Below are 27985 nucleotides of genomic sequence, written 5' to 3' on the forward strand. Positions count from 1 at the left end.
TTTGTGGCAAGGGTATTTTTCGGTCTCATCTTTATTGTGAATTTCAATGTCAACACATCCAGGCCAAGGGTAAAAGACTTCGACATCTCCTTCTCATAGATATTCTCTGTAATTTGGAGAGTTTTTCATATTACCTGAAAGAAGTCAATTAATTTGTATTTTGTCCAGTAATTTTTTCTTTAGGTTTTTGAGTCTTATGGTGCTTATCAAAGGCCTTCTGGGGCACGTCCACAGCACAGTATATTAAAAAGAGTTTTTCTAAATTAACTGGATTTGATATGAGGTAATTCCTTTAAATGCAGCATTGGGCCTACCTTTTTTTCTTTTTTATGAAACACAAGAGCATTTATACAACTCAACAAAAAGTCCACGTGTAACCAAATAAGAAAAAAAATTTTAAAACATCATCTGAACAGAAAAGTTTTAATTTGTTTTCTTAGGAATAAAGAGAATATAAAGATAGCAATATAACAAATTCCAGAAACAGGAGTTTTTCCTTTTATTTAATATTTAATATAAGCTTGTAAGTGTTATATTTTTAACTACAGAACTGCTGAAAGGATTTCTGGCCACCATACAGTCTAGCATATGCAGCATTCTTCTATATTTGTAGTTTTATTTCTTGTAAGGTCATTAACATAATAATTTTAGCCATTTTTTTGCTATGCTTGGAAAGTAAGAGTATTTTAGAATCACATTAAAAAGGGATGAGGACACAGACTTGTGAGAGAACAAAGGATATTTACTGAAAGTGATAATGACAATATTTGATAACTTCCTTGATTTTTAAAAGAAAAGTTATTCTACTATAATACTCTAATAAAAACACTGTAATATCTGAGTTTTGCCTTTTTGTATAAACAAGCTACAACAGCTACCCATTTTAGTTTTTATTTGTACTACACAAACATTGCATAAGCAATGATAAATCAAATAGAGATTTAGCAAGCAAGGGATTAAATAAGCAAGATTAGGTCCTGAAGTAAGAAATCAATAAATAATGGATATTCAAGTATGATGCTTCTACTTGTTGTTTTTCCTGTATATCTGAACAATTTAGCCAAATGATGGAAAGACCCCTACAGAAGAGTATCTAAGTTACAATCCTCAGTCTTCCACAACTGAAAAAGTGCATTGAGAATAACCTTTCTAAGATTTGCTTTGAGAGTTACTCATTGCTTGAGGGAAATGAAATGCCCTCTGAGGGTTGTAGTGGCTGTTTAAATACTCTGTGTAAAGCTATAATGAATCTCTGTAGGAAAGCAAAATGTCAACAATAAAATATGTGAGCTAACAAAACCCCTATTTTTTGAATTATTACGAACACTAGAAAAAATAAATTAAAAGGGTTGTACTTACGGGAACGTCAACATATTTTGCAGCTGCTTTCACCTTTAGAAAATTAAAAATAAAACAACACAGAGTAAGTGCTTATTACTACAGATTGTGCACAATTTCAGAATTATGCACAGAAAGAAGAAGAATAGACCCATTGTGAATCCAAACACTTACAGTGAATGAAACTAATGATGAGAAGAAAGTGCCTTCATCGTACCTTGACAATTTAGACAGCACACCTTCTAACACTGAAACAACCTGGAGGAAAAGCACAGAGAAAAATCTAAATGCACCATATGAAAAGTAAACATTTGAAATGAGAGTGTGAGTTTGTCTTCCTCAGATTTTTATTGTTCAGTAGAGCAAAGCAAACTGTAAATTTGATCACTTTCTCCATCTCAATAAGTGCTGAAATCAAGGACAACATTCTTTTCACAGCTTTACCTATCGATCAAAGTGATGGAAACTGATGAACCACTGCAGAAATAGAAACCTAACCCCAAAATTCTCCTGAGGTGGGCCTGCTACCCAACATCACTTTGCTGCCTCTATAACATGTGGTTAAATATAGGAGTGTGTGTACCCAGCATGTATTTTGGGTAGAAAACATACGTTATTTTCTACGACCGCAGTTTCTAAGATCACAGCTTCAAAGATGATGGAGCACAATTGTTGAAGGTGGTGATCTCAATATCATGTTTCTCTTATCTTTGCTACTGAATAGAAGCTCAGCTCTGATTTCACCTAACAGTGTAATAGTATGAGAGTTTTCCGTCAAGAGCATGTGCTGTTGAACAGCTACTACATGGCCAAGAAGGTGCAAGAAAATGTATGCCCCAAGTCTCTGGTATGGTGTGATTACTTTCATACTTTCATCTGCTATTCTTTGAGTAGCGTGACTCCTCAGCAAGTGCCATGAAAAGGTGTTTTTGATAAATGTTATTTCTGACCAAAAAAAAAATCTTATTAATTGTATTAATTATAGCCTTAACATTTAAGCTCCCCCAAATTAGCCTTAAATCAAACAAATCCCCTTCTCATGTCCCTCTGAGATGTTACACTGCTCAAGTAATTAATGGTATATAACATAAAATATCTATCAGTCACTGTATTCATGTGCATTTACTTTATACATATGAATTGCAATATAAAGATTGTTTTAAAAGTCATTCCTTGCTCCCAACACAGTCATTCCCACAACCACAAGTATCATTTTATGAGTGTGAGGACAGAACAAAATTCCATCTGGCATGCTGTTAATGGGCACTGTAACAGTGTCACAACAGTGTCACCTCCAGAGGAACTGAGATCATCACTTTACAATAAGCCCTGCTCTTAACAGTTCAAGGAGCAGGAGCAAGTGCAAACCTACATTTGTCATTTATCAATCTAACCTGTCATATTTACAGTGATTAATTAAGACACCAGAACGTAGGTGCCAATCAAGGAATAAAACCACATCACGAGAGAGAGTGGTAGTTGTTTCTGCACCCCATGCACATTATAATTACACTGCCTTTATTAGACCAAATACCATCTTTCTGCTTTGCCATTGCATGCCTGTGAGAAGCTTCTGTTCATACTCTATGCCATTTTATCTGACTGGCAAGGATTGTTTCTGCAGAAGAGTGTTAAATCTTATTGTGCAAAGATCTGCTATGGAAGGGGCTGATCTCACAGACAACATGGTGTCCACAGGGCCAACAAACAGCTCCAATACAAGTGAGACACAAAAAAACAGAGAGGAAAATGTTGCAGTGTCAAGGATGTCCATTTAAACAAAAGGCTTAGTTATGAAGCTGGAAACTTGTCTTCTGATGTCTCGGTGTACGGACATGTGAAGTTCTAAGAGCATTTCTGTATATACCTTACATTCTCTGAACTAGTTACCCTGAGACACACTGTGCTTTGTTTCACTGTCCTGTGCTATTCTTGTGTTTTGCTAAATGCTTTAGCTTGGTGAGACTTGTGTACAAAATGCACAGTATAGTCTTTGCCAAGTAAAGTCTCATTGAAGTGAAAGTACTCTTTTCATTTTCATAGATGACTTGCAGCTAAAAACAATGATTGAAACACTCCACTGGAACACAAAGGAAATAATACAGAGGCAAAGGCTAAAAAATTGTGAAAATAGATTAGATGAAAAAAATGAATACACATGGATACCATGCACATTGATGTGCATTTTTCCTGTCCAAAACCAAGAGTGAAATGTGAGCCTTTCTCTGCACTCTCAGAGGCTTTTAGCCTTGAAACAGAAGCAATCAGGATGTCACTGGCATTTCACATCTCAAGTGAGGAGAGCCTGGTTAAGATTCTAATGATCAGCCAGTGACACAATATATTTGTTTCCTGTTCCAAGATTTCAACCTTTGGTAGTAGTATATGTGATAACTAATAATGCAAATCCCTCTGTATTGACAGCAGTTGTCTCTAGAATTTTTTGTATGTATATCCAGAAGGAATATGACTATTTTCTTCCTCTTATAATCTCAGATATTAAAAAAAAAAATCAAAAGGTTCAACATTTAATAGCATGATTTGCTCTGATTAAATTTCCCTTTCTTCCTCTTCTTCTGCAATAACACTAAAAACATAAACTGACAGGTTAGTTCAGAGTGATGACAGGTGGCATGTAAAACTCAAAACTGTCGAGTTGAACCACTTGTAGCTATGTTTACATCAAAACTTCACTTTAGACAAAAAATGTGTTGTTTATACATATTTATCAGTAAGTGGACACATTTTGCTTAAACTTCTACAGTGATTTTACAAAGCCTTCCTATTCAATTCCTGTGCAAGCATGGTGGGTGTCATTCTGAAAGGAGATTCCTACTCCCCTCAACCCCTGCCAGCAGGCTGTGATGAGTGAAAATAAAGGCCTGATGAAAATATGACCAGAGTCTTATTTTTTGTCACTAACTCACAAATTGTAAATGTGTGGCTTATTTCTCCTACTTTGAAAATAGATTATTTCTGGGTAGTTTGCAATGCAGAGATAACAAAACTTCTTATAAAATCTTTCTCTTCTGTCATTATTTTCTGTGTTCTTCAAACTATCAGGTCCTGAAAGCTTTTCTTTTATATTAGGCACTTAAGACTTTTATGTAGTAGAGGTGCTACAGTAACACAAGACATTTTTTAAGTTTTCTTCCTTTATTATCCAAGTCCCTGTATCATGTCAAAACATACTTTCTTTTTAAAGATAAAAATCTACAAAGTCAATTTCAAGAAATAACAACATATAAAATATTTTTAACTTAAATTGTTTGTGGAACAAAATCTTGTTAAGAAGTTATACCGACACTTTGGATGTTGTCCATCTCTAAATATAAAATTTAAACACTACTTAGTGATAGGAAGAAAGTTTTCATGTGAAAAAATAAACAAAAAATAAAACATGATATTACTTAAGATAATATTGACATAATCAAGTCCTACCAGTTCTATTAGCTGTTAGCAGAAATACAGAAGAGAAATTTATCTGATTAGCAGGTTGCACAGAAATTATTTACCTAATGGGTTATAAAATTTATTTTTGTAAATTCAATGTTATTTGCATGACTATTACTTACAAATCATATTGTTGTCCCCCCCAATCTCATTGTGTATAGAAAAACTGAAAAACTGTGATATTTAAAGACATTTCAGAAGTTCAATAATTAGAGATGTATTTTCTGCTTTATTATAAATTAAAATCTAAGCAGTTTTACCTTTGAAACAAGAAGTGAAATAATTTCTTTAACAGTTTCTTCAATCAAGTCATCTATTTTTGAATGGTATTGTTGCTGTATTTCAAAAGATAAAGAAGCATTAGCATGTATATGAACACACACTTTTGTCATAAGTCATAAATGGTACAAAGCTGATAACCCTGCCAGATCAGATTTACTTAAAATTATCATTTTGAACATCAGGAGAACAAACCCTTGAAAACGATCCACCCAATCAACACTTTCTTACATTCTGTGTTGAAAATTTTCCCATGTACACTGTTGAGTTAAGCAGCTAATAGGGTTATTATTTAGATGAATTGAGTTCTTATTCTTATTCAGGCGAAGGAATGTGAAGGATACTTTTTGTCTTCTCCTATATAATTAAGGTGGCCATGTATTTTTTTTCTAAAGGGTTGGTTTAGCTGGGGAAGCAAAAAGACTAGAATACGATTTAATTAATACAGCATTTCATGTCTGACAACTCTCATTCATAAGTTATTTTAAATGTCCTCTAGAAATAAAATGAGCTCCAATTGTTCATCCTAAAAGAGCCTTTCTGTTAGCACAGTGAGCCGCAGTTTATACAAATCTTACAATATGCTCAAGCAAGGGCAAAATTAAAATTTCATCAACAAAGCAGAATAGATGGTAACAAATTAATAGGCCATAAAAGGCATAATAAAACAGACTTCATTCTCCATAGCCTTTTTCTTTTGCTTTTTCATAAAGAAGGTGCCTTTAAGTAAATGCTTTTAAAATAAATCTGAAAGACTTTTTAGATAATACTACAGAGTTCCCCTCTGAAATTAACAGGAACTACGGATCCCATTCTGTCAAGGAGGCACATCAATTTAAACAGTAATTCTTCCTTTAGAAACATTTATCTGACAGCAAAGATTGTCCCCAATAGCCACTTCACAGAAAATGTGACTTGTAAAGACTAACCCTATCTTCATAGTTCAAGGCTACTTGGAACAGCTAACAGCATAATGCTCAGAGTAAAAGTACTGAGGTCAGTATAAACATTAGCCTAACTTAGCAGCTGCCAGCTGAATAGTTTTCAGAGTTGTAAGTTTTTAAAGGTGATTTTTCATCTGTCTCAGAGTTGTCATACAAACCAAAACATAAAATCTGATCTGCTTAATATATTTAGGAATGATTTTCTAAACAGTGAACTTACCCAACTTGCATTTAAATTAAGAGAGAATAAAACACTGAGATGTGTTTGCCCACACATATGTATCTGTTCCAGGTATGAACACTAAGTGTGTTAATTTTTAGTTTAATTTCTTTTAAAGTTTAAAACTACTTGGAAAATGTGGATACATTTGCAGATGTCTGACAAACATCAGCAGACATCTCAGAAGAGTGAAAGAACACATTAAAAATACATCAAAGAATTTTCTATAGATCCAGATATATTTTATTCTAATCATATTAATGTCTTGACCAATGTAACAGTCTCTTGATCTGCTAAAGACTTAAATCACCCCAAACTGTCTGACATCTTTTGCTTACACGGTCTTCAGAAGGCAATGGTTTCTTACTCTCTGAAGACAATAAATGATTATTCTCTGACATATGCATGTCAAAACTATACATGTTCCCATGATCTATGAAAAATCACAGTGGTCTGCACATGAAGTATCTGCAACTTTATCTCTACAGCACATTAAATTAATGGTTTTATGTATATCCTAAGATCAGTTCCTATAACTTTGTTTTTTTCCTTTTTTTTTTTTTTTCCCTCACCATAAGGCTAAGATAATTAAAATAATTTTGTAGGAATGCAATATAATCAGTTACTTCACTGTGTGACCAAGTAAAACAAAAACTAAATAAAATTATTCAAAAATCACAAGCAGCTTCCAAAATCATGACATTTATTTAGAAATAATTTTGGATTTTTTTTAACCTGAATTTAATTTCCTTTTTTTCAAGATTTTTCAGACTATGAGGTCATAAATTTTTTAACCCACTTCACCCCAATGCCAAATTCCACTGAAACAGCCACCCCTGACAAAACAAAACTTCACATCCTTGTGGAAGATTGTTTGACTCCAGGAGACAGGCCTTAAGAAAATAGCAAATATTGTATAATTAATGATAAAATCGTATGAGCTGACAAGGTTATATGCATGATCCTGAAATGAGCACCAGTAGGACTGCAACTTTTCCACTTCTGCCAAGCTTGCTCAGTGAGAGCAGCCAAATCCTCACCCTTTTTCCAAACACATTTCTGGAAAGTTGTGCCTTTACATTCCTCTGCTGGCTGTTGTGATCACAATCCACATGGAGTCTGAATCTAGACAAGTCAGCTCCCACAGCTAAATTATTTGGATACACGTTACAGAGTTTTTTAACATCATCCCAAAGCCCCCAGAGGGGGCTCTGCCTTTCCAGCTGCCCTAGAGTAACTCCCAGTAAAATATGAAATACAGCTGCAGCTGTAGGAGGTACATGGGAGAAAACTATGCTTAGTGGCAAGGCGTGTCAGGAGACGTAACTAAATAGGACTGTCATTTGGGGACAATCTAGCTGGTCTTCCAAATGCGGTTCTCTGCTCCTTGTAGCATTTGGAAGGAGACAAAGTATTTTAGTGCCTTTTGACACTTGTGTTTTTGGAGTTTGTTCCTAAATCCTGTGGTGATCAGCTGAGAACTGTAACTTGCTCATTTCTACAATATATTAAATTTTCTTCTCCATTCTACCTCATTATATCCCAATATTGGAGTTGGCTTTTTAAATTACTTTTTTATTTAAAGATTTTCAATCTATATTTGCTATGCTTGTTTTAAGGTTGAATGGCTGTGAAAATAAATTGCACATGATCATCTGAATGGGAACTGCTACTGTTAACATATAACTTTAAAATATTACATACATATTAAATTGTCTCTGCACTTTTACTATCAAATCGGCTACAATTCCCTACTACATATGCAGTTAAATGAGCCTCCTTGAATTCTATGAACCAAAATAGCTTCAGAAACAAAGTTCATCAAATTAAAGCCCACTTTTCCCTAAATTTTTCTACAGATATACACAGCACTGGCTGTGACACATTCCACTGAAATGGTGCATCACTTTTTTTCCCCATATTGAAAAGTATGTTCTTCTTCTTTTATAAGCATGATGAGGTACTGGGAGACTGGAATTTTGAAGCAACTGAAATAGATTCTATACATGTCCTGTTATGAAGCACTCAACAGTAGAGACCAATGGCATTTACTCTGTTCATGCTACCCAGTTACACAAAAAAACAAATAAGTTGTGACTCAGATCTAATGGTCCTGCTTGGATTTAACAATTTGTCAACCTAACTGGTCCCAGAAATATTTTCTATTTGATTCTTGCTTCCAGCAGTATTTCCTGTGTTATTCTTACCTATCATACTCAAAAAGGTGAATGTTGCCAGAATACTGCAGCATCTAGATCATAAAGTTACTAGGCTTTAAATGATTTTTCACAAGTAACAAAGGCCAAAAAATCTCTGGATTGAACTTTGTGTGACAGAAAATGTTTCCCTATTGCTCCTATTCATTTGACGTGGGATCCATGGACTGTAAAGGAGTAGCATCTGTTGGCTTCTGGTTCAGGAAAGAAGGAAGTGGGATACTGCTCACCATACAACTCTACTCAAGATTACATTCACAGAAACTAAGAAGCCGGGCAGGCAATTGTTTGAGAAATAGCAGCAACCAGTATGTTACTATAGCTGTCTTGCTGTACCCTTCCCCTGTACTCCATGAATTGCCATTCTGGTTGTCCATGAATGAGGCTGGAGGCACCAACAGTTAGTCTGAGATAAGGTGATTCTCCCCTGGACCTGTTTCTCAAACCCTCCTGAGGCAACTGCCAACCAACGCAGAAGGCATCCAGCCACCTGATCTCTCTTTAAACACTGTGTACTGATCATGCCTGTAATCAATTCAAGATGTGCTTCTCTTAAGCTTTAAGGTGATATCCAGAAGGCAGAGAGGGGAGGGACCCTCCTGAATAGCAGATTCAGTGACTCTTTATGGAAGTGGACTTAACCGGAAGACATTTGGGAGTAGAGTGAGCAGTGCATGAAGTAACATAGGAAAAGCTGGGGATTCATTCAAACTTTAACTCTAAACTGAAGTTGCTATGATTGCTAACCATGACCAGAATGCCCTAATTACATGATAAATAAGAATTCCCTCCTATCTGACAACTCAGTGTGAAAATTTCCCATATCTTACTCTACTTGAACAAGATAGACAACTGCTCATAGCTCCATACAGGGAATGAAAAGAACATGTTGTATTCAAGGAGATGTTTGAGTCTGTCCAATTGAATAACACCTTCCAACACTTGCAGAATAAGTTCTAAAAACTGTCAGATAGATATTCAGCATTAAGTGTTAGGTGAATGAACAGCCCTTTTAAAAAAAAATAATTCAGGCCTTCTGGAATGCTTTTCTTGACTGGCATAAAAACTACGTTCAAGACTAAAATGAGGATGAAAGAGGACAAGGGAAAGATAATATGGAAAAGATCTCAAGACCAAGTGGCCAAGTAGGAGTAATTTGAAATGCCAGAGCTCCTATAAGAGAAGTCAGAGATGCAACTGCTTATATTATGAGATGCTCTCCAGCCTGCTTTGACAGGCAGATTCCAGAAGTATCTCTCCCAACAAATCTTGAAGCATTTCAAACAACTATGATACCAGCTACAAGCAACTGAAAAGCCATTTTTTTCTTAATCTTCAAAAAGAGCCTTGGGAATGGAAGAAACTGATAGACAGTAATTCAAAGTTTATGAAAAAGAAGGAAGTTTCCACATTATCTGATAATTTCTGATATGTGAAAAACTTGAGGTTTCTTTGTTTTATTGGATGAATTAGGATGAAGATTAATTTGGGGACACTGAAAGGAGTATGTATTTCATCACAAGTATGCTAAATTGTCAAACTCTTGCACTGAAAAGAAGCACTGGAAGCATTTGGGGTGATGGTCAGACCTAGAAGGAAACAAAGGCTGTATTTCTGTTCTGGTGTTGTGAAGAGTATATGATGGAGCTTGAAAATCTAGAGAATGGGATGATTTCAGAAGAGAATCAGGTGAGGGTCTGTAGTCCAAAAGGTAACTAACTGTCAATGCTCAGCTTTGGCTCTGAGAGGGACTCGCTGACAGTGCAGGCGGCATCGACCAGAGCAGGTGAGACAACGGTGTAGCTGTGGATAATGAGGCTATACGATTTGTCTGCAGGTCTTTATGGAGGTACTGGTATTGACTGTCCCCAGAGAAGGGTGTGCATGTGTGTATTTGCAGGTTACTGCTCAGACAGTAAGTAAAAGATGAAACGGCAGCATCAGCCGAAGAAAAAGGGTTGCTGGTTGTGATTTATTTCTGATGAGACTGAAACAAGTTGTTTGTTGCTCTTTTGCCTCACTGGGAAGTGAAAGAGTCATAACTTTGTGACCTGGTAAGACAGGACAGTAAGTCTGAAAAGCAAAAGAGTGAAGAATTTATCTGGTACCACCTTAAGAGGATGAACAAAGAAAGAGAATTGAGAAGCTGATCATCAGTCTGTAGCAAGGTCAGGCTGTAAAAGAATTCCTAGGGCTAGGCTAACAAATTAACAACAAAAGCAGTATTACCAATTAAAATAAAAAGTGGCTGTTAATAACCAAAGAAAAAATGTAGGTTAAAAAACAATGAAAAGACACTTACCCATTGACTAGCAAACTGGTCATGTCATGGAAAACCAAAAGGGAAAATAGAGATGACAGGGTAGAACAGGAAAATGATGAATGTCTCATTGAATTGGGAAAAAAAAAAAAAAAAAAAAAAAGACAATTACATTGAATACGCTAACTTAAAAAGATGAGTCAATAAAATGAAAAGCACAGTACAGAAATGGAAAAATCAACAGAAACAATATGACCAAATAATGTAAACATGAAACTGCCCAAAGTAGATATACTTTTTTGCTGCAAAACTGATGTTTTTACCCTCACTCCAAAACTAAATTAAATTATTAAATGACACTGCTAATGCATTAGCACAGCAAGAACAGTTTTAATTTTATGCTGGTGATGTCACCAGTCTATGCAGTGTGGCCTTTGTCATTTCACACTGATGAGTGTGACATGGGAAGGACAGTAGTCAGTGAACTCTAATCATCCTTCAAAAGCACATTGGTGCTCCATTGCGGAGTATTTATAGTCCTGTCAGCAGACTATTGCCAAAATGGTTCCTGTCCTTGGAGACCAAATAAAAAATCCCATTAAATTACCTGATTATTTCTTTCCTCAAATTCAGCATGTATACAGGCATGAATGCTGGTATATGAGCCATTTAAAAATAAACCTTACTCGTTTAAAACCTGGCTAAAAAGGACAATGTTTTGGCTCTATTTTCCTATTACAAAAGAGTCCTGAAGTGGACTGTTCCTCTGCTGCAATCCAGGAGAAATTCCCAGAGGGGCTGTGCATCAAGAAATCCTCTGAATGTTCAACAGACACACAGGTCAAAGCAAATAAATTACAGAAGCACTCTGTGTCTTCTCTGGTGGAAGATGACGAGTTGTATATTGCATGATGCTTCTAGGGAGCAGTCTATGCATGCTCCTGTACAAACAGAGCTATGTGACACATTTCAGCTAGTTTGAAATTAATCTACTAAAGACTGTCTGCAGTGTGAGATATTCAGATTAACCTAACATAGGAATTAAACATACAAAATTCCACTTACCTCTTGCCCCCCATCCAGTATGCAGAGTTTAGCTGTCTGTTTTTTGGCATCAACTAAGACATTAAACATTGTACACAGAGAAGACGGGATACGCAAGTCTGTTGATTTGTTTGTCTTTTGCAGCTTGAGTTCAAATGCAATTCTTGTTCTGTTTATTAAAACACAATTTATAACATGAGTCTTTCTGATAATTCTAAACAGTGTACATATGTATAAACCTTACTAATCGTATTGGCTTAACAATGTACATACATGTGCGAACATCTTAGAAATAAAATTCTGTAAGTGCAGAACATTCACTCATTCAGTAAACAATTGCATTGATGGTAATCTCAAGGTTCTGCCCAGCTTCAGCTAATTCACTTGAATAATAAAAGTATTATCTTCTTGCCTACTAGATAACAATATGCTTCCTTGTATGATGACTGAGAACAATTTAAAGCAATGAAAATACCCCACATTTTCCAGATCTTCTATGTTAAAACACTGTTTATCATACCAAATACTTGCTTCTAATGAATATAATTCAAAAATCCTCTTCTGGTTTTAACAGAAAAGATAATTGTATTGAAGAAAAGGAGTTTACTATTAAGCAAAGATTTAATATTTATATTGAAAAGTAAGATGGATCAGCAGATACGTAATACAGAAACCCTATTTTATTCTCACACCAATGTAGATAAGTAGCAATGTCACTGAAATAAATTATAATAGTTCAGCATACATAAACGTAAAAGTATTGGGTTTTTTCTGCCTTGATTTTAAAATGTGGGTATCAGAAACTTACACAATATTTTAAGAAGATGGGAACAGAATCATCTTATTTCCATTTTAAATAGTCTTACAGATCATATTAATATCACAATAAGAGTTATAATAGAGTAGTTCCATCATTCTTTTCTGAGTTGCTACTGTCTAATACAATCCATCCTAAGGATATAATTTATTTTCTTTGTTACTTGACGTACAGTATCTGTGACCACGCTAAAACATACTTAGTGTATTAATACTAGTATGTTATGTATTAACTCTAAAATATGAATACATTTTATGTATTGACACAGGGATCATTCTGTAATATTAATGAAACCTTAATTTATTGCCACCAGAATCTTCTTATTCTTTACAAAAGCAAGCAGCAATGATGTCAGGATTGATATCACATACCAAAACCTGATCCATAAGGAATTCTTTCTGTAATGCCTCTGTGCTAATAATTCTATTCTCAGCTTCTGGTTATGATCCTGGCAGTGAGCCATTTTTAAAGTATTTTGTGTGTGCCATTAAAATCCACACAGTCATATCTGTATGGTGCAAAGTTTTAGATAATGACAACACGTGTCATTAGATTTATTGCCTAGGAGAAATGCACGTATTTGTATTAACACAATTGCCTTTCCTACATTAATCTGTAATAATCTTTAAAAAAGACATAAAATGAACTTGGAAAGATTAATTTTTCAGTAAATTATGTTAACTAGTACTAGCTATATACATCTTTGCATTCTAGTTCTGTTGATAAGAGTCCCAGTGTAAAGATTTTTTTCATTTTACTCCAGGCTCAAATTCAATATGATCAATACATTACTGCATCTCAGTGCTACTCCTTTTATGGTTGTTAAGACTAAGATTATACTAATGGTCTTCCAGTCCTTTGAGATTTCTCTATTTTTCTAATATTTGCTATAAATTTGTAGTTGACTGAGCTTTTACACCAAATTCTTCAGAACAGATGGATGTAAGCTTATGTGACAGTTTTGGTATTGTCTCATATATTACTTTGCTACAGAGCTTAAACTTTTATTCCGTTCACTATATCATTTCCCTTCCAAAATCAAATAGAAATATTTGTGCGATGCTTCTGCTTTTCTACCATGATTTCACCACTGTAGCTGTAGAAACAGGCTCATATACTAAGCCTGAGGTTCTCTTTGTTCATACTATGTTTAACAGAAAATAATGAAATAATGTGTTATCAGATTTAACCTTAGTGTATGTTGAAGGTTCTCTATTTCTTTAGACTTGCTTATCAATGTTGAATATTTTCTGATTTACACTATTAAATTGTCTACAAACTTTCTTTATTTTTCCCTCATTTTTCTATTTATTTTTTAAAAATCAGTATTTTCATGTGTCCAGACTAAGCCATTTCTGTTTGTGGGATCATGGCTTCTGAAGCACCTAATAGATGATTCCTGTAAATTGCTTAGACCTACAGATATTTATTCTAAACTCAATGATATGTATTGAAAGGTATGGCAGAGATTTTTTTCAGATCACCTATGCCTAATTTAAAAGAATATACCCATAATTATAAGATACAGATCAAGAAAAACCCAACACTATGTTTTCTATAATTTCCAGAAACTTAGCAATATAAAAGTTTCAGTTGGATGACTTACAGATAGCCTTCTTTTGTTTATTGTATAAATTCAGAAATGCTATATATTCTTTAGCTTGTAATATATTTATTAGAGACAGTACTCTAAGCCAATGACAAATTAAATAGTATTATTAACTGAACACGAAGAATAATATAGTAATGGAGAAAAGAAACGTACAAAAAGAAAAAGGATTTTTTCTAGCAGAGTTCTGAGATTTGTAATATTTGACAAAAATATGGAATAGAAAAGAGATTTGGCTTATTCACTTCCAAGGATCTATTCACAACGTATGTAGAAATTCTCCTTGGTATTTCCTAAATGTTGCCAAATTGCTGATTGCCAGATGTGGGATATACACACACATCATGATCTCTTTATGGTTGCCCTGACACTCATATAACAGGATTCTGATACCTATGTACCTCTGTGAGCTAGTATGGCTGTTCCTATGTTAATTTTCAAATCTCTCCCAATTTTTAATTGATCATTTCAACTGTACCTTTTAACGCAGGCTTCTATCATGTCAGTGGCCATGAGTTTAAGTCTCTGCTCTAAATGGTGGGCAAATTCTGGTTCTGGCCAGTGAAGGTCAAAAACAAACATCTGCAGAGCATCCAGTTTCCAGAAAAGATCTTCTGATGTAGCTGAGCCATTGCTATAAGAAACAAAACAAAACAAAGTCCCCAAGAAACAGAAGATAAATGTATGGATGTCTATCACAGTTGACACATAATTATCTAAGATAATAAGATTTCCTTATCACGACATCTTCCTCCTTCACTTCACTTCACTGTATCTTATAGCACAGTTACTCTTATTCAAAGAATGTGAAAATGGTCATGGAAAATTTAAAATAATTCCCATTCGGGTGAAAAAAGTAAAGTTTTCTCATCTGTTAGCTGAGAAATATGACAGTCTAGGGCGGTAGATGGGATGTTGAGGAACATGGAAAATGAAGTTGCTCAAATTTCAGATCAAGACAGGAAAGATAAAGGGTGCATCAATTATTAATTAGTAAGGATCTTTTCAAAACAGTAAAGACTTTGCACATATGTTTTCTTGCCTTCATAACTCTAGTAGATAAGCTTATCAAAGAAATGGGGATGCAAGTAGTAATATTGTAAGAGATACCCAGACAAATAGTTCCTTGATAAATGTTCATTAATTCTAACTGAGGGAATAACATCACATCCTGGTGGAAAAAAGAAAACAGAATATATCTAAAGAATTTGTTCACAAACAAAACAGGAGATTAATATGGTTCTATGTCATCTCAGATTGTCCATGTAGTTTTAAAGTTCTTCTTCCACCCCGAACCGATTGCTAAATTTAAAGACATTTGCTTGTGATAAGATACAACAATTTAAAGGCTAATCTTAGCAGTAACTACAGTTACACTTCAGCTGTCATTGTGGATTAACTACATTTTCATGATGTGTTGTACTGCAATGCCTGGGTTATGGTTTAAGGACAGTTACAATATACAGTATGGCATTCCAGGATGTGAGTGACACAAACAACCAAAACTCTGCTTGACAGTCCCAGTTCAGATCCAAATAGTTTAAATACATCAATACTGATGTTTTATTTTTTCTGCCTCACAACAAACATAATTATCAAAGTGTTAAGTGACCCCCTGCTCTCATGGAAAGAGTCAGTGAGTGCTGAGTGTGCTCAGGACAGAGCAGGGTCATATTAAAAAACAAATGAAAAAGATAGGAAGGACCTCTAATCCACCTCTGACCACCTAACGCACCTCTTGGGCAGTAGCACCACTACCAGTTAGCTCACACCGGGTTAGCCGGGACAGCAGGCGATGAAGCAAAGCAAAGCACAGCTCACGTTCAGGGCTCTGAAGAGCCACCATGGATGCAGCAGGAGCACTGCTTTGGTCTCGCAGCACCCCATCACCTTCCAGGCCCACCCAGCTGCCCCCTTAATGCTACCAGAGCCGTCGCCGTCTTCTGTAATGCTGTCTCAGTGCTGAAATGGGCTGCTGGGCCGGGCGAAGGGGGCAGCCAGCAAGGGCTGGGCGGTGGGTGACAAGCTGGGAGCCAGGGCCCCCCGCCTGAGGAAAAGACTGGCTCCGAGCGACCAACCCTGACCTGGGCTTTGGTTTTAACTGGCGCATGTTTTGATACCTTCACTATGCATAGCAGGATACTCCACAGTTTTATACAGGCTTTTTTGAGATCACGCACGTTGTCCTCACTTATTTTAAACAATAACTTCTGATTTTACATTGTATTGTGCTCCTGAAAGACAACAGCAGAAATAGGACAAAGGCCCATGGGACTGCTAAGATTACAACTTGCATAGGGACTTTACCTGTTAAGGTTGGACCTGAATAGGGATCACTTTTATACACACTAAGTTTAATTAAGAAATAGAAGTAACAGACCACTGAAACTTCTCAGAAAGTTTATAATCCTGCTAGACTGTTTATTAAGTTATATGATAAGCAAATATTGAAGATTTCATTACATCTGATGTGTGCACTGGCGGTGAGTGAAGTTGTAGGTGCTACGTTATACACAGTATTTTATTCAAAAGTGACTAAGTCAATTTTTGGGACAACTGGGGTGAAAGAAGAAGACAAAATATATAGGGACAGAAATGGGGACAATTTCAGTATATATATTATAGTTGATAAGAATGCATATTTTCTAGAAAACAAACCATACTTTCTCAAGAAACAGAACTACCATTTTTCATCATCAGATCATACAATTTAACCATTTTTCAGTCTTCCATAGTTTTTCACCTAATGGAATTCCAAATGAAATTCTTTAGGACTGAGGAGGACTAATGTGCTCTCAATAATATCAATGTAGTCTTATGCACGTTCACTCCCTGGTAGCCACTTAATTTGGTTTCATTAGACTACCAAATAAAGTTGCACAATTATAATAAATGTAATAATAGACACAGGCTCATGAAACACTAATTCATTCTGTGAGAAACACTAATTCATTCATTCTCTTTTAATATAATTTTGAACTCTTGTTCTTCAATTTTTGATTCAGCATTATCCAATGACGTTTGAATTTTACTAACATATTATACTAATAAGATGGGGAAGGAAAATAAAGTGCTACAACAGAAACTATTTGTTCCTAGTTCACACATCCAGACACAATGTCTGATTTCTCTGTTAAACGCTGCAGAAAACTGATTTCAGTCACCTTCTACTGCTATTTGTACTAGATAGTTGCTTTATTTGGATTTTCCTGCCCCTTATTCAGTAAAAGTATTAGAAATAGTATTGTGTTAGCATATACCTCAATACCCTGAAGTGGTTGTACAGTCTAGATTTGCTTTCCCTCCTAGGAGCTGTTTATGTCACTTCAGAGTTTAATACTGCATAAAGTATAACATGAAGAAGAGCCAAACTCAGTTTTAACCTCCTCCTGGCAGCAGAAGGAATTCCTGAATTTGAATTAAGCCACCAAAGCATTTGAATCTACATCCATAATTCCAGAACCCTTTTTTTTATGAAGGGAAGGGCCACATTATTGACTATTGAAAAGTTTTATTTGAACATGTATGTTAAAGCTACTTCAATCTAATAAGTGGAATAATATTGCTCTACCAGAAAACTGAACTGGTATTCTTTCTTTAAAAACTGTATTCAATATTGTTGTCTGTATTTTTAAAATTAAGCACAAACTTCACTGGTTTGCTGGTCAAAACTTAAGCACCAGTTCTTTGTGCAAAAGGTACTATCCAGTTGTTCACTCTTTTTAATCAAGTCATGGCAGTAAGAGATTTCCAATAATTAAAAGAGGCAAATATTATGCCCATTCTATTTTTTTTTTTTTTTAATAACAAATTAACTTTGTATTGGGTCACACTTTGACTGGGAGAGTGGACCAGGCATCTCCAGAAGTCCATTTTACCTAAATTATTTTACGGTTTTATGCCTTGCATCATACTGAACACAGCAAAAAAAGGCCCAAGACTTAATGTTTCTCCAAGATCTTGCAGAATATTAAATTTAGGAGGTGCATACAGCCTCCTAAGTAATTCACTTATCCACTGACAAAGAAGAGAGGCAGCTTCCCACTAGGCTTGTAGTAGCAATTAGTCATACAGTTCACTAATAAGACACATTGGCTGAAAGATCAGCACACACATGACTGCAGAGTAGATGCAGAATATATAATTTTTTGCCTAGATGTGAAACTCCATAGGGTAGCTTGGGATATGAAAATATAGAAGAAATATTACGTATCTAAAGACATTCTGAATCAACTACAAGATTCTAAAGCAGCTGGCTTCCATTCTTGTAGATTTTACCAAGGGCAATGATGGTGATTTTGTAAATTACCACAATTATATATTTTTTAAGGTTATTACTAAGTTACTACTCATTAGTGCTTTGTGAGGCATGTTTACAAACCAGGGCACCAGCTCTATGTCCTTTGTGAGCCCCCAGCTTGTAAGCTCCAGCTATACTTCCTTTATGCTGCCACAAGATGTATATTCAGGGCTCAGAAAGTCAACTGAGAATTTCTTCAACAGAAAAGGATTTGCAAAAATTACGGAGTCAATGGCGCTTAACCACATCTCTCTATTTTCCACCAGTAGATGAGGGGGAAGGATGGAGCAGAACTTTGGCAAATAGCAGCTTGTGTTAGTTACTGTAAGTGTTGAGGTATGATTGCTCTTAGTTTAGGAGTGGCAACCTGAGGATCAAGCAACCAAAACATGTTTCTTGAGTCTTCTTTCTTTGTGCATGTTAGTATTTTTGGAAGAAAATAAATTTGGTCCACAGTATATATTCATCTTCCCGAACACTCAATAGGAAGTAGCTATATTCAAAACTCCTTATTCCACAGAAATTAGATCAGTTAAATTTCACTATTCCATCAGTCCTATGGCTATACCACTTTACTCTTATCACTATGACAGGAATGTATGTGGCACTACAGATGCAACCCCCCCAAAAAGCACTGAAATGTGGTCTCCTGACTTATTCACCATGCACAAACACAGAGAAAGATCCAGCACAAGAGCTCAGGCACATTCAGACCAGATCGCTTCATATCACAATCAGAGCAAGGCAACTGTCCAGCTGGTCCCTCTTGTCAATTGTTGTAGCTGAACTATAGCAGGAAGAATATAGCTGACATATTTCCTTTTGATGTTGCCTGTTCTGGTTGGAAGGCAAGACAGGACTCCTACAAGCACGTATCTTACTCCCTGTGCCCTCAGCCTTGAGTTGTGCTGAAACTGATGTCCTAGACTGGCACCAGATAACAACAGACAACCTCAGGTCTGTATCTACAATATTTTTAGTCACCGAACCTATGTTATGCCTGTACTAATAATAGCAATATATAAATTAAACCAGAAACAATTAAAATCACCAACAAAACTAAATTAAAAGCCAGGTCCAGAAAAAGTAGAGAAATGAAATCTAAAATATGAAATGGAACAAAAATGCAATTTAAAGTAGTGCATTTGAATTAATGAAAAATTAAGGAAAAAGTCCCTCATTCTGGCTGATTAGAAACTTTTACAGAATATTCAGACTTTTTTACTCTTTAAGAATGTTGTCTTCAGCCAAATGGAACAGTAATCCACAGTGCTCTGCATGTCTAGCCAAGGTGTCCTCTGAGTTGTCCTCTCCTGAGACCAATCAAGCAAAACAAACTACCACTCATAATAGTTTCCCTTTTTCATATCTCCCTTTCCAATGCCCAGTAATAAAAGGCTAAGCCAAAACAACTGAAAATGAGGTAATGATCTTCTAAGTGCTGTTACAAGCAGCAGACATTTACTGCTCCAAAACGTGATCAGGGAAAAGAAAAAGCATCAGTTGATTAAAAAATATAAACAATCTTCTCCAGCAATGTTCAAAAGAATTGCAGCAACTTTTAAGTGAAAGACGGTAAAATCCATTTTCATCAATAAAGCACACAAAGAAATGCCTAACTGTGAATGTATTTTCACCTCCTTCTTCCCAGCAAAAGTTCTTAGGTAGGCACATAACAGCTCTGCTGAATATGAGTGGACTTAAACATGAACATAAGAGACTGAACATGAACATCAGTAAAGCTTGGAGAATATGAAATCTCTTCCTATTTCAGACAAAACAGACACAGGACTTGGCATTCTTGGTAAACATGTACTCAAATTATAACTCAAACTGTACACCAGCTATAACTCAGTTGGCTCACAGACCACTTTTTCTCATTCTTTTTGCCTGTAGGTTCTTCACTGTGTAATTCAAACTGATAATGATTAATTGGCCAAAATCATCAATTTCAAAGAGAGAGAAGTCTAGCCTAACATAGTGATATAAGTAGTCATCTTCTTGCCAGAGCATCAGCTGTGTGGCCAGGAGGAGGGAGCACAGTGGGCTGGGAAAGAAAGACTGGGAGAGTCAGTGGAGAGGCGCCACCTGTGATGACTGACAAAGCAGGCCCTGGGCACCTGAATTTAGGTTCCTCTGCAGTCTCTATGTACAATGCAATATGTTACAGTAGTCCATTTAAGGTGGGTGTTCACCACACCAAAAGGGAAAACTGACAGAAAACACCAGGTTTTTCTTAAAAGGTATTGGAGCTTAGGTATTTGGTTACTGCCCATTGGAGAATTTAACTAGAAAGAGGAAGCTTTGCTCTTCCTGGAAAGGATGGGATGGGAGAAGTGGGGAAAATAAAACACTCTGCCTTTCTTTCATGTAACAGTGAAAGTAAACCACTTCCTGCGCTGGATGCTGAGACATTGCATCCATCAGGAAAGAGGAAACTCAATAGCTTGGGAGGAGGAGTAACTGGCTTTAGTGCCTTCACTTTTATTTTTTTTATCCAAATGCAATACATGGCCATTCTGAGAAGTTATTTGGCTCTTCAGTAGAACATAGGTAGGCTAATTCTTAAAATATACCTGAATTTCACAGTATTACAAAGGTAACTTAATACTACCTGCAATCTTGAATTTTAATTTATACACATTTTATAAAATACAACTTCAAAGCTCTATGTTTAGGGTAAAAGAACATGAAGAGGTGCCTACATTGGAGTCAGCACTTTGGCAGACCTTCTTGTCCCCAATGCCCTTGAGAAGCAGCAGAGCGACAGTTACTGCTATCAAGTGCTTACAGCACACATCAATATCAGTGTTCACTGAACGCTTTGAACACCTCACTGATTAGTTTAGGATGTTATGCATACTTTCCTATACACACCATGAACCTTAATAGCAGAAGATGTGCAAGGGGGATGAGCCAACGGCTGAATTTCACTATAATCACACATTTTTTGACAATACAGTCTAGGAATTTATTGCTACACTAAACCCCTAATTTAGGAAAGATCTACCACTATCATCCTCCAACCAGAATCAATATTTATTATACATTAATTAAAAATGCAATACTCCAGATACATTATTTTTAATACATACAAGTTATTTTTATTGGATGGGGCTGCTAGAATACAGACTGTAAGAAGACCATATCTAAGATTATAACAACTCTTAACTTTGAAAGCTATTCTTTGAAAAAAGGAACCCTTGAACACACGGGAATAACAGAAAGGAATTTAAGTAGCAGAAGACCAGTTAGTTTGTATTCAAAGCTGAAATGACTTGCATAAGCATATCAGGAGAAACCTAGCATTATTGTATTAAACACAAAAGGTACCAAAGACAAAGACAAAGAGGACTTTTGTAAACTTTTAGGGGAATTAGCAGCAGAACAATCATAATACTCAATACACAAGTGTCAGAAGTCTGGCAGAGCACAAAATTTCAACTCCCTTTTTACAGGGAGTCACATGGAAAAGACAAGGGGTGATGGGTAGAAGTTACACCTTGGGAGATCTCAACTGGGCACAAAAGGAAAATTTTTCACAATGAGAACAATCACCATTGGAATAATCTCACCAAGGAAATGGTGGATTCCCCAACATTGGACACTTTTCAGATTCAGCTGGACAGAGTGCTGGGCCATCTTTTCTGGACTGTGCTTTTACCAAGAAAGGTTGGACCAGATGATCCTTGAGGTCCCTTCCACCCTGGTATTCTGTGATTCTATGAAGTCTTGCAGTAATGGATCTGAGTGCTTGTTAGGAGTGTTTAACTCTATCATAAAACTCAAGAAGAAAATACTTGGTTTGAAATCATATTATCAAGGTTTGCCTCTCAAATGTGTGCTTTTTGAAGTTTTTCACATTCATCTTTTCCTAATACAATTTTAGCTAAAAAAAAGGTTATTCTTGAGCCTTTCTATAATATATATGAATGTGTCCTCACACAGAAATCCAGCCTGTAACTATGGGAATATTTCCACAGAACTGGGAATGTCTGCTCTACTTTTTTTTTAACATTTATTTATTTATTTAGTTAGTTTTAAGAAATTAGCACTATAGTATTTGGGAGAAATCAAAAAGAAATACATATTTTTTTGACTAGACAAAGAAATGGATGTATTTCTATTCTAGGTACTTATTAATCTTTTACTATTTTCCTGTAACATGATATTTACTCTAATGACAATATTTGCAATCAATATAGGAGTTAATCAAACCCATGCAAAAATATGATGGGCTGACTCATTTTACAAAACCATGATCTAAAATCAGTTATCTCAAAGTTTCTCCACTGCTTATTAATTCAGAAGAGCGATTAGGTTGTTTAGGGTATTAAACACCATTTGTACTATAACAGATCTTTGCCAAGTTGATTTTCTGTTATCAGGTTTAAGACTGCTACATTTTAATGCACTAGAAAGCGCAACTCACTAACAGTCCATGCTTGGCTTACTCCCAAGGAACAATAATTTCCAACTAAGAGATCATAAAAACCATGCAATCCAAATACAGCTGCACAGAACACTAGCAAGGCCATGCAGAGCTGACATACAGTCAGAAGGTTATTGAAGAATACACACGTGGAGTCATACAAAGAAGTCATCCAGGTTGGTGTAGTAAAGCTAGGTATTTGTGGAAGATTAAGAGGCAAACTTGGAACTTTTGGAAGAGCTACATTAGGAAGACTGTTGGTGATGCTCCTGTGAAGAAATAAACAATGTAGGAATACAATAAAAAATAGAATATTTAGAGAATAACAGGGGAGAACACCTGATTAGACAAGAAGTTATAGGCAGCTGCCTTGTTCGAAGATTATAGAAAGGACTTACTTGACAGGTTGCCATGATTCTTGTTCAAGACCTCTGTGAATGGACTGGGCAATTGATGATTCCATGAGATCGATGTAGCGGATGACCATGGGAACAAAAATTTCTTGCAAGTGCTTGTGAAACTTTCCATTGCACAAAAATGCTTTAAAGACAAACAAAACACAAATAAAAACCGTCAGGCTTTTCCCAATCTTATTTTGCCATAGGAAAATGTATCTCTTAAAATGTTTTATTATACAAAAGTATTTTAAGAACAAGATCCAGCTTGTGTAGGAAATATAGTTCATAAAAGATAAATAATGTGCTCCATGAGGACACTGCAGTACATTTTAAAACTGTGACTGTGATGAAAACTAGGCACATACTGAAGTTTTTTGTTGAACCAGAAAACTTCCTCATCTTCTTAAAATTAATAATATACTTTGCTGAATCTAAGACTTAGCAATTTTGTTCAATATGTAGACATCAAGACAGAATGAAAAAGCCAAAGCAAACAAACAGTATTTGAGTGTCATTCAATTATTTTTATTCTCCTTATGCTAAGAAGAACAAAGGTTACAGTAAAACATTTCAGCCTCACCAGGCTATGTGCAAAAATATAAAGGTATGCAGCATTTCCTCCAGACTGTTTAACAGAAAAAGGCAATATGTGACATATGAGCGTTTGGGGGAATAAGAACAGTTTGCCTATCTGCTCTGTGTCCTTGGGAGCTGGCAAAGTCCTGAATCACTGCCTATAGCTACACAGGACAGTCAATGAGCTCTTGAAGAGGAAACATGTCTTAGCATGCCTATGCATGTCCATACATAAAAATCTTGAAGGCCAGAGCTCACCACCAGAATCCTGGCTTTTTCCATCATGACATAAATGTGCACGAATATCATCAAGACTCCCACAAACAAAAGTACCTCCCAGACAGTCTGTGTCCATGTGAAACACAGCCTCAGCAGCCAAGCTTGCCCCTCCTTTGCCCTCTCAACGGTCTCTCGCAAAATTTTAAAGAACACTAACTCTATGCTTCCCTTCTGAAAGTTGGCAAATTATCTGGTGTGATTATCTCCAACATTACAGCAATTGTAGTTTCATCACTATTTAAAAAAAGTACTGAAAACTAGTTGCCTGAAGCACTTAGGAAAGCTGACAACATGTAACACACCTAGAGGTGTTTTGCTTTTCAAAAGAAATGGAGTTGACTGGCAAACATACTATAGGCATGAAGCATATTAGTTACTCAAGGAAAGTAAAGTAGCTATGAGCATTAGAAAATTACCTGCTTCACAGATGGGATTTACTGCATGAAAAATAGTATACACAATGTAAACTGAAGATGTTTAAAACCTGAAAATTAGTTTGCCACCACCACTGCTTGGCCCTGTACTCCCTGAAACATTATTTTAGCAAATCCTAACTCTTAACCCACTAATGTCCTGTCCTACCAAGGGAGTATATCAGTTTCATGTTTTGAATGTGTCTGTGTTCACCCATTAATCCATCACTATTATTAGGACCTATGAGTATTCTCATGTGTACATGGAAATCACACAGGCAAGCTGAGCCATAGAGAGAAATTTTCATGAGTTTGGTAACCCTTCTTTTCTTACATCCATTTTCTGTTGTTTTAAATTCTCTTGTGGGTTTCTCCTCCCACCAATTCCTGCATCCAGGCTTCTCATTTGATTTAGATGTGTACCACAGCTGTATTTTGAGGAGGCTTCTTCCACCTTCTAAAAAGAAAAGTCTGGATCATGGGGCTCAAAACCCTGGAAACCATCTCATAAAAATTACAATCCCTCTTGTTCCACTACTGGTACAACTCCATGTATAACATATAAAAATAATTTCTGTAACTTCCAGAAACTCCTTTTCCTTCCATTCTTGAACTATGTCCACCACAAACTGAACCTGCGAGAGATGGAGACTGCGGAAAATTGTCATCAAGTTTCAGTTCCCTATTGATACTTGTATTGCAAGGAAGTGCTTTTGTTGCTGAATGTCTGGATACGAATATTATTATTTTTTTTTTTTTTTATTGAACACAGAGATCTGAAAGCAAGAACTATTTTCTTGAAAATATCCTTGTGGAGTAATGGGAAATTATGTAGCAATCACTTTAACCTAAGGAGATAATACTAATGTGATCAGCTCTCTCTGGTTTTGTTCACCTGTCTCTCGTTAAGAATTTAGAAACGTTTAGCTAATTTCAACCATAATACACCCAGGATTAGAGACATCAGATATATGAAGTTTCATGAAGACAGGCAGCTAGGTAGCAGGCAGAGATTGTTAGGGTTTCCACTGAGAAAAAGGCAGCAGCATAGACTCATCTCTTATTAAACACTTGAGAATCTACCCTTGAGAGCACCTATGAGTCCATTACAAACATGTTCCATTATTTACGCTGCTCCTAGATCTACTTGTTAACTAGCTAGCTCTGGTATAATTATTTGCATATCAGGCACTCAAAACAGTGTTATTTTTTCTATGTTTACATATCTTAAAATTGCAGCATCTGTGCCCAGCAATAATAGCAACTGAGAAAGATTTGGATATTGACCCAAAGGTTTCACAGCTGATGAACACTGCCTTTGAGAAACAAAAAGTGGCTGGTATCAAGATACATATTAGACTGATTTTTCAAGGCAACTTTGAGCTTAAAACAACAAGAATACAACTGTATCAATTAAGTCAATATTGCTGCCCAATAGCAAATCAGTTCAGGACTGGCATTAATCAGGCAATCACAGCTACTTGGAGGGATGAGCTTGTAGTTTACTGTTTTCTGAGCACACTGCAGAAATGCTCTGCTACAAGCCCTACTCTGGGAATTACAGTAATAAAGCCTCATGGGCAGGAGTGTGACTCTTGTTGTTCTTAAGTCAGAATGAAATTTAAAGAAGTCACAGGCAATATAAGCTGTTCAACTTAAAAAGATTAATCATTTTCCTAACAGCCTGACAATCAGTCTTTGCAGGGAAGTTAAACTTCCCAAAATGATGCCAAGACTCTTAATATGACTGCACCTCCGCAGAGACCCCTCTGTGGAGGTGGGCGTACACACGAGAGCACTGTCTCGATTCAACAACTTGGTGAGCATTCTGTTTTCCCAGGGCTGAGGACATGGCAGCTCCGATTTACCCATCTGGAGATCTCCGTCAAGGATTACTGCAGGGCAGGGAAAGAACTCAAGAGCGCAGGGGTAAGTGATATAGTTGAGTATCATCAGCAGACTCATGGCACTCTACCCTATGACTAGAATTGATCTTGCCAAAAGGTACCACCTGTGCATCAGAGCAGATGGGAAACAAGAGATCCTTGAGGAAATGCCACACTTCAAATCCCTCAACTACCACTTGTCTTCAAAGCTATGTAGCTTAATTCTCCATTGTCTTGTCAATATAGACACCCCACACCCTCTTCATATGAGCCATCTCATATTCACACAAACAACAACAAAATGAAAGCCTATGCCAGGGCAAGGCAATGCATAGACAATATTAAGGGAAACGGATTGCATGAACAGAAACAGATCCCCAGATGAAAAACTCTTGCAATACTGAAGCTGAAGATGAAAGTTATTCAATTTTTACATATTTGGTAGCTGAAATATATTAAAATATGACAAGAAAAGACCACAGATTAAAAGTACAGTATAATAATGCAGCCCTGGAATGAGGTTTCTTCTCTAATAGGAGGAAAATAATCTATTGTGCTTGTGTACAACAGAAGCTGCAGGGGTTGTTATGCTTCTACTTACACAGGCACAATTTAGTAGTTATCCTGGAGTAAGTGTGTTACGGTGTCCCCAAGAGCTTCTGCAGAATCAAAGGAAAGCAAGAATGATACAGGTTAAAATAAATCTCTTTTCCACTGCCAAAATTAGCACTTTGGCAGACAGTCTATAATTATCCTGCTCTCCATAGGATTCTTGGGAAGGAACTACTTGCATTTTCTGACATACTTTTAAATCCAAAATAAAACGAGTAAATTTCAAGACGGAAATTTCCTTGGGACTCCTTATTCTATTTGTAGCAGTTGAAAGTTGCCCAATAACCTATAAAAAGAAAGCTTATATTTCTGTTCATTTCCTGTTTATATTACATTTTGCCTCCACAGAACATTTATTAATCAATTACTTAAATTGTGGTGAAAATTGAAAATGTCTCAGATTATATACAAATTGCTGTGTATTTTTATATACAAGACATACTTTAAAAGTGAGCTTTAGAGACATACTATGTGGAAGAAAGCTGAAAATGTATTTAATCTTTACAAGACAGAGTGACACGAACAGCTTATTGCACGATTTCCTTGTGCTGAAAACTCGCATTCAGTCAAAAAGGATATTGAATATTCTGGTAAGCAATAATAGAGCTGGAGTTAGTGCTCAGTATCAGTAACAAAAACATGTATTTCTTATCTGAAGGTAGGTTATGATTTCAAAGCAGCTCCTAATAGGACTGAGCAAAAAAATTAAGTCCCTTATCTAAGAAAAGATTCCCACTACAACTAATGATAAGTGTAAGGTTTGATGAGAGGTATCAGCGTGAATATAAAGTTTGCCCTGATTATCTTAAATCCAAATTGTTTTCTAACTCCATGTATCAGTTCAAAATAGGGACTATGAAGTTATACATAACTTCTAGTACAAAAGTGGTACACAGGCTGTAACAAAGC

General features: G+C 36.0%; 1 protein-coding gene across 20 annotated transcripts in view; it reads right to left on the reverse strand.

The window, feature by feature from the left end:
• CADPS2 (calcium dependent secretion activator 2) overlaps positions 1 to 27985 on the reverse strand; it is a 316654-nt gene that overhangs the window by 31355 nt on the left and 257314 nt on the right. For 7 of the 20 annotated variants that reach the window (XM_042792988.1, XM_042792984.1, XM_042792982.1 and 4 more), the window contains 6 exons: positions 23311 to 23452; positions 14659 to 14814; positions 11776 to 11923; positions 5052 to 5126; positions 1513 to 1596; positions 1360 to 1392 (listed from right to left, as the gene is read on the reverse strand). In XM_042792988.1, coding sequence (XP_042648922.1) covers positions 1360 to 1392; positions 1513 to 1596; positions 5052 to 5126; positions 11776 to 11923; positions 14659 to 14814; positions 23311 to 23452 — 638 coding nt within the window. Of the gene's footprint in view, positions 1 to 1359; positions 1393 to 1512; positions 1597 to 5051; positions 5127 to 10752; positions 10837 to 11775; positions 11924 to 14658; positions 14815 to 23061; positions 23182 to 23310; positions 23453 to 27985 lie in introns of those variants that run through there. The other 13 variants (XM_042792978.1, XM_042792990.1, XM_042792975.1 and 10 more) reach the window with 4 other exon arrangements.

The sequence above is a fragment of the Tyto alba genome, unplaced genomic scaffold (assembly GCF_018691265.1).
Source record: "Tyto alba isolate M040663 unplaced genomic scaffold, T.alba_DEE_v4.0 Super-Scaffold_2, whole genome shotgun sequence".
Taxonomy (NCBI): domain Eukaryota; kingdom Metazoa; phylum Chordata; class Aves; order Strigiformes; family Tytonidae; genus Tyto; species Tyto alba.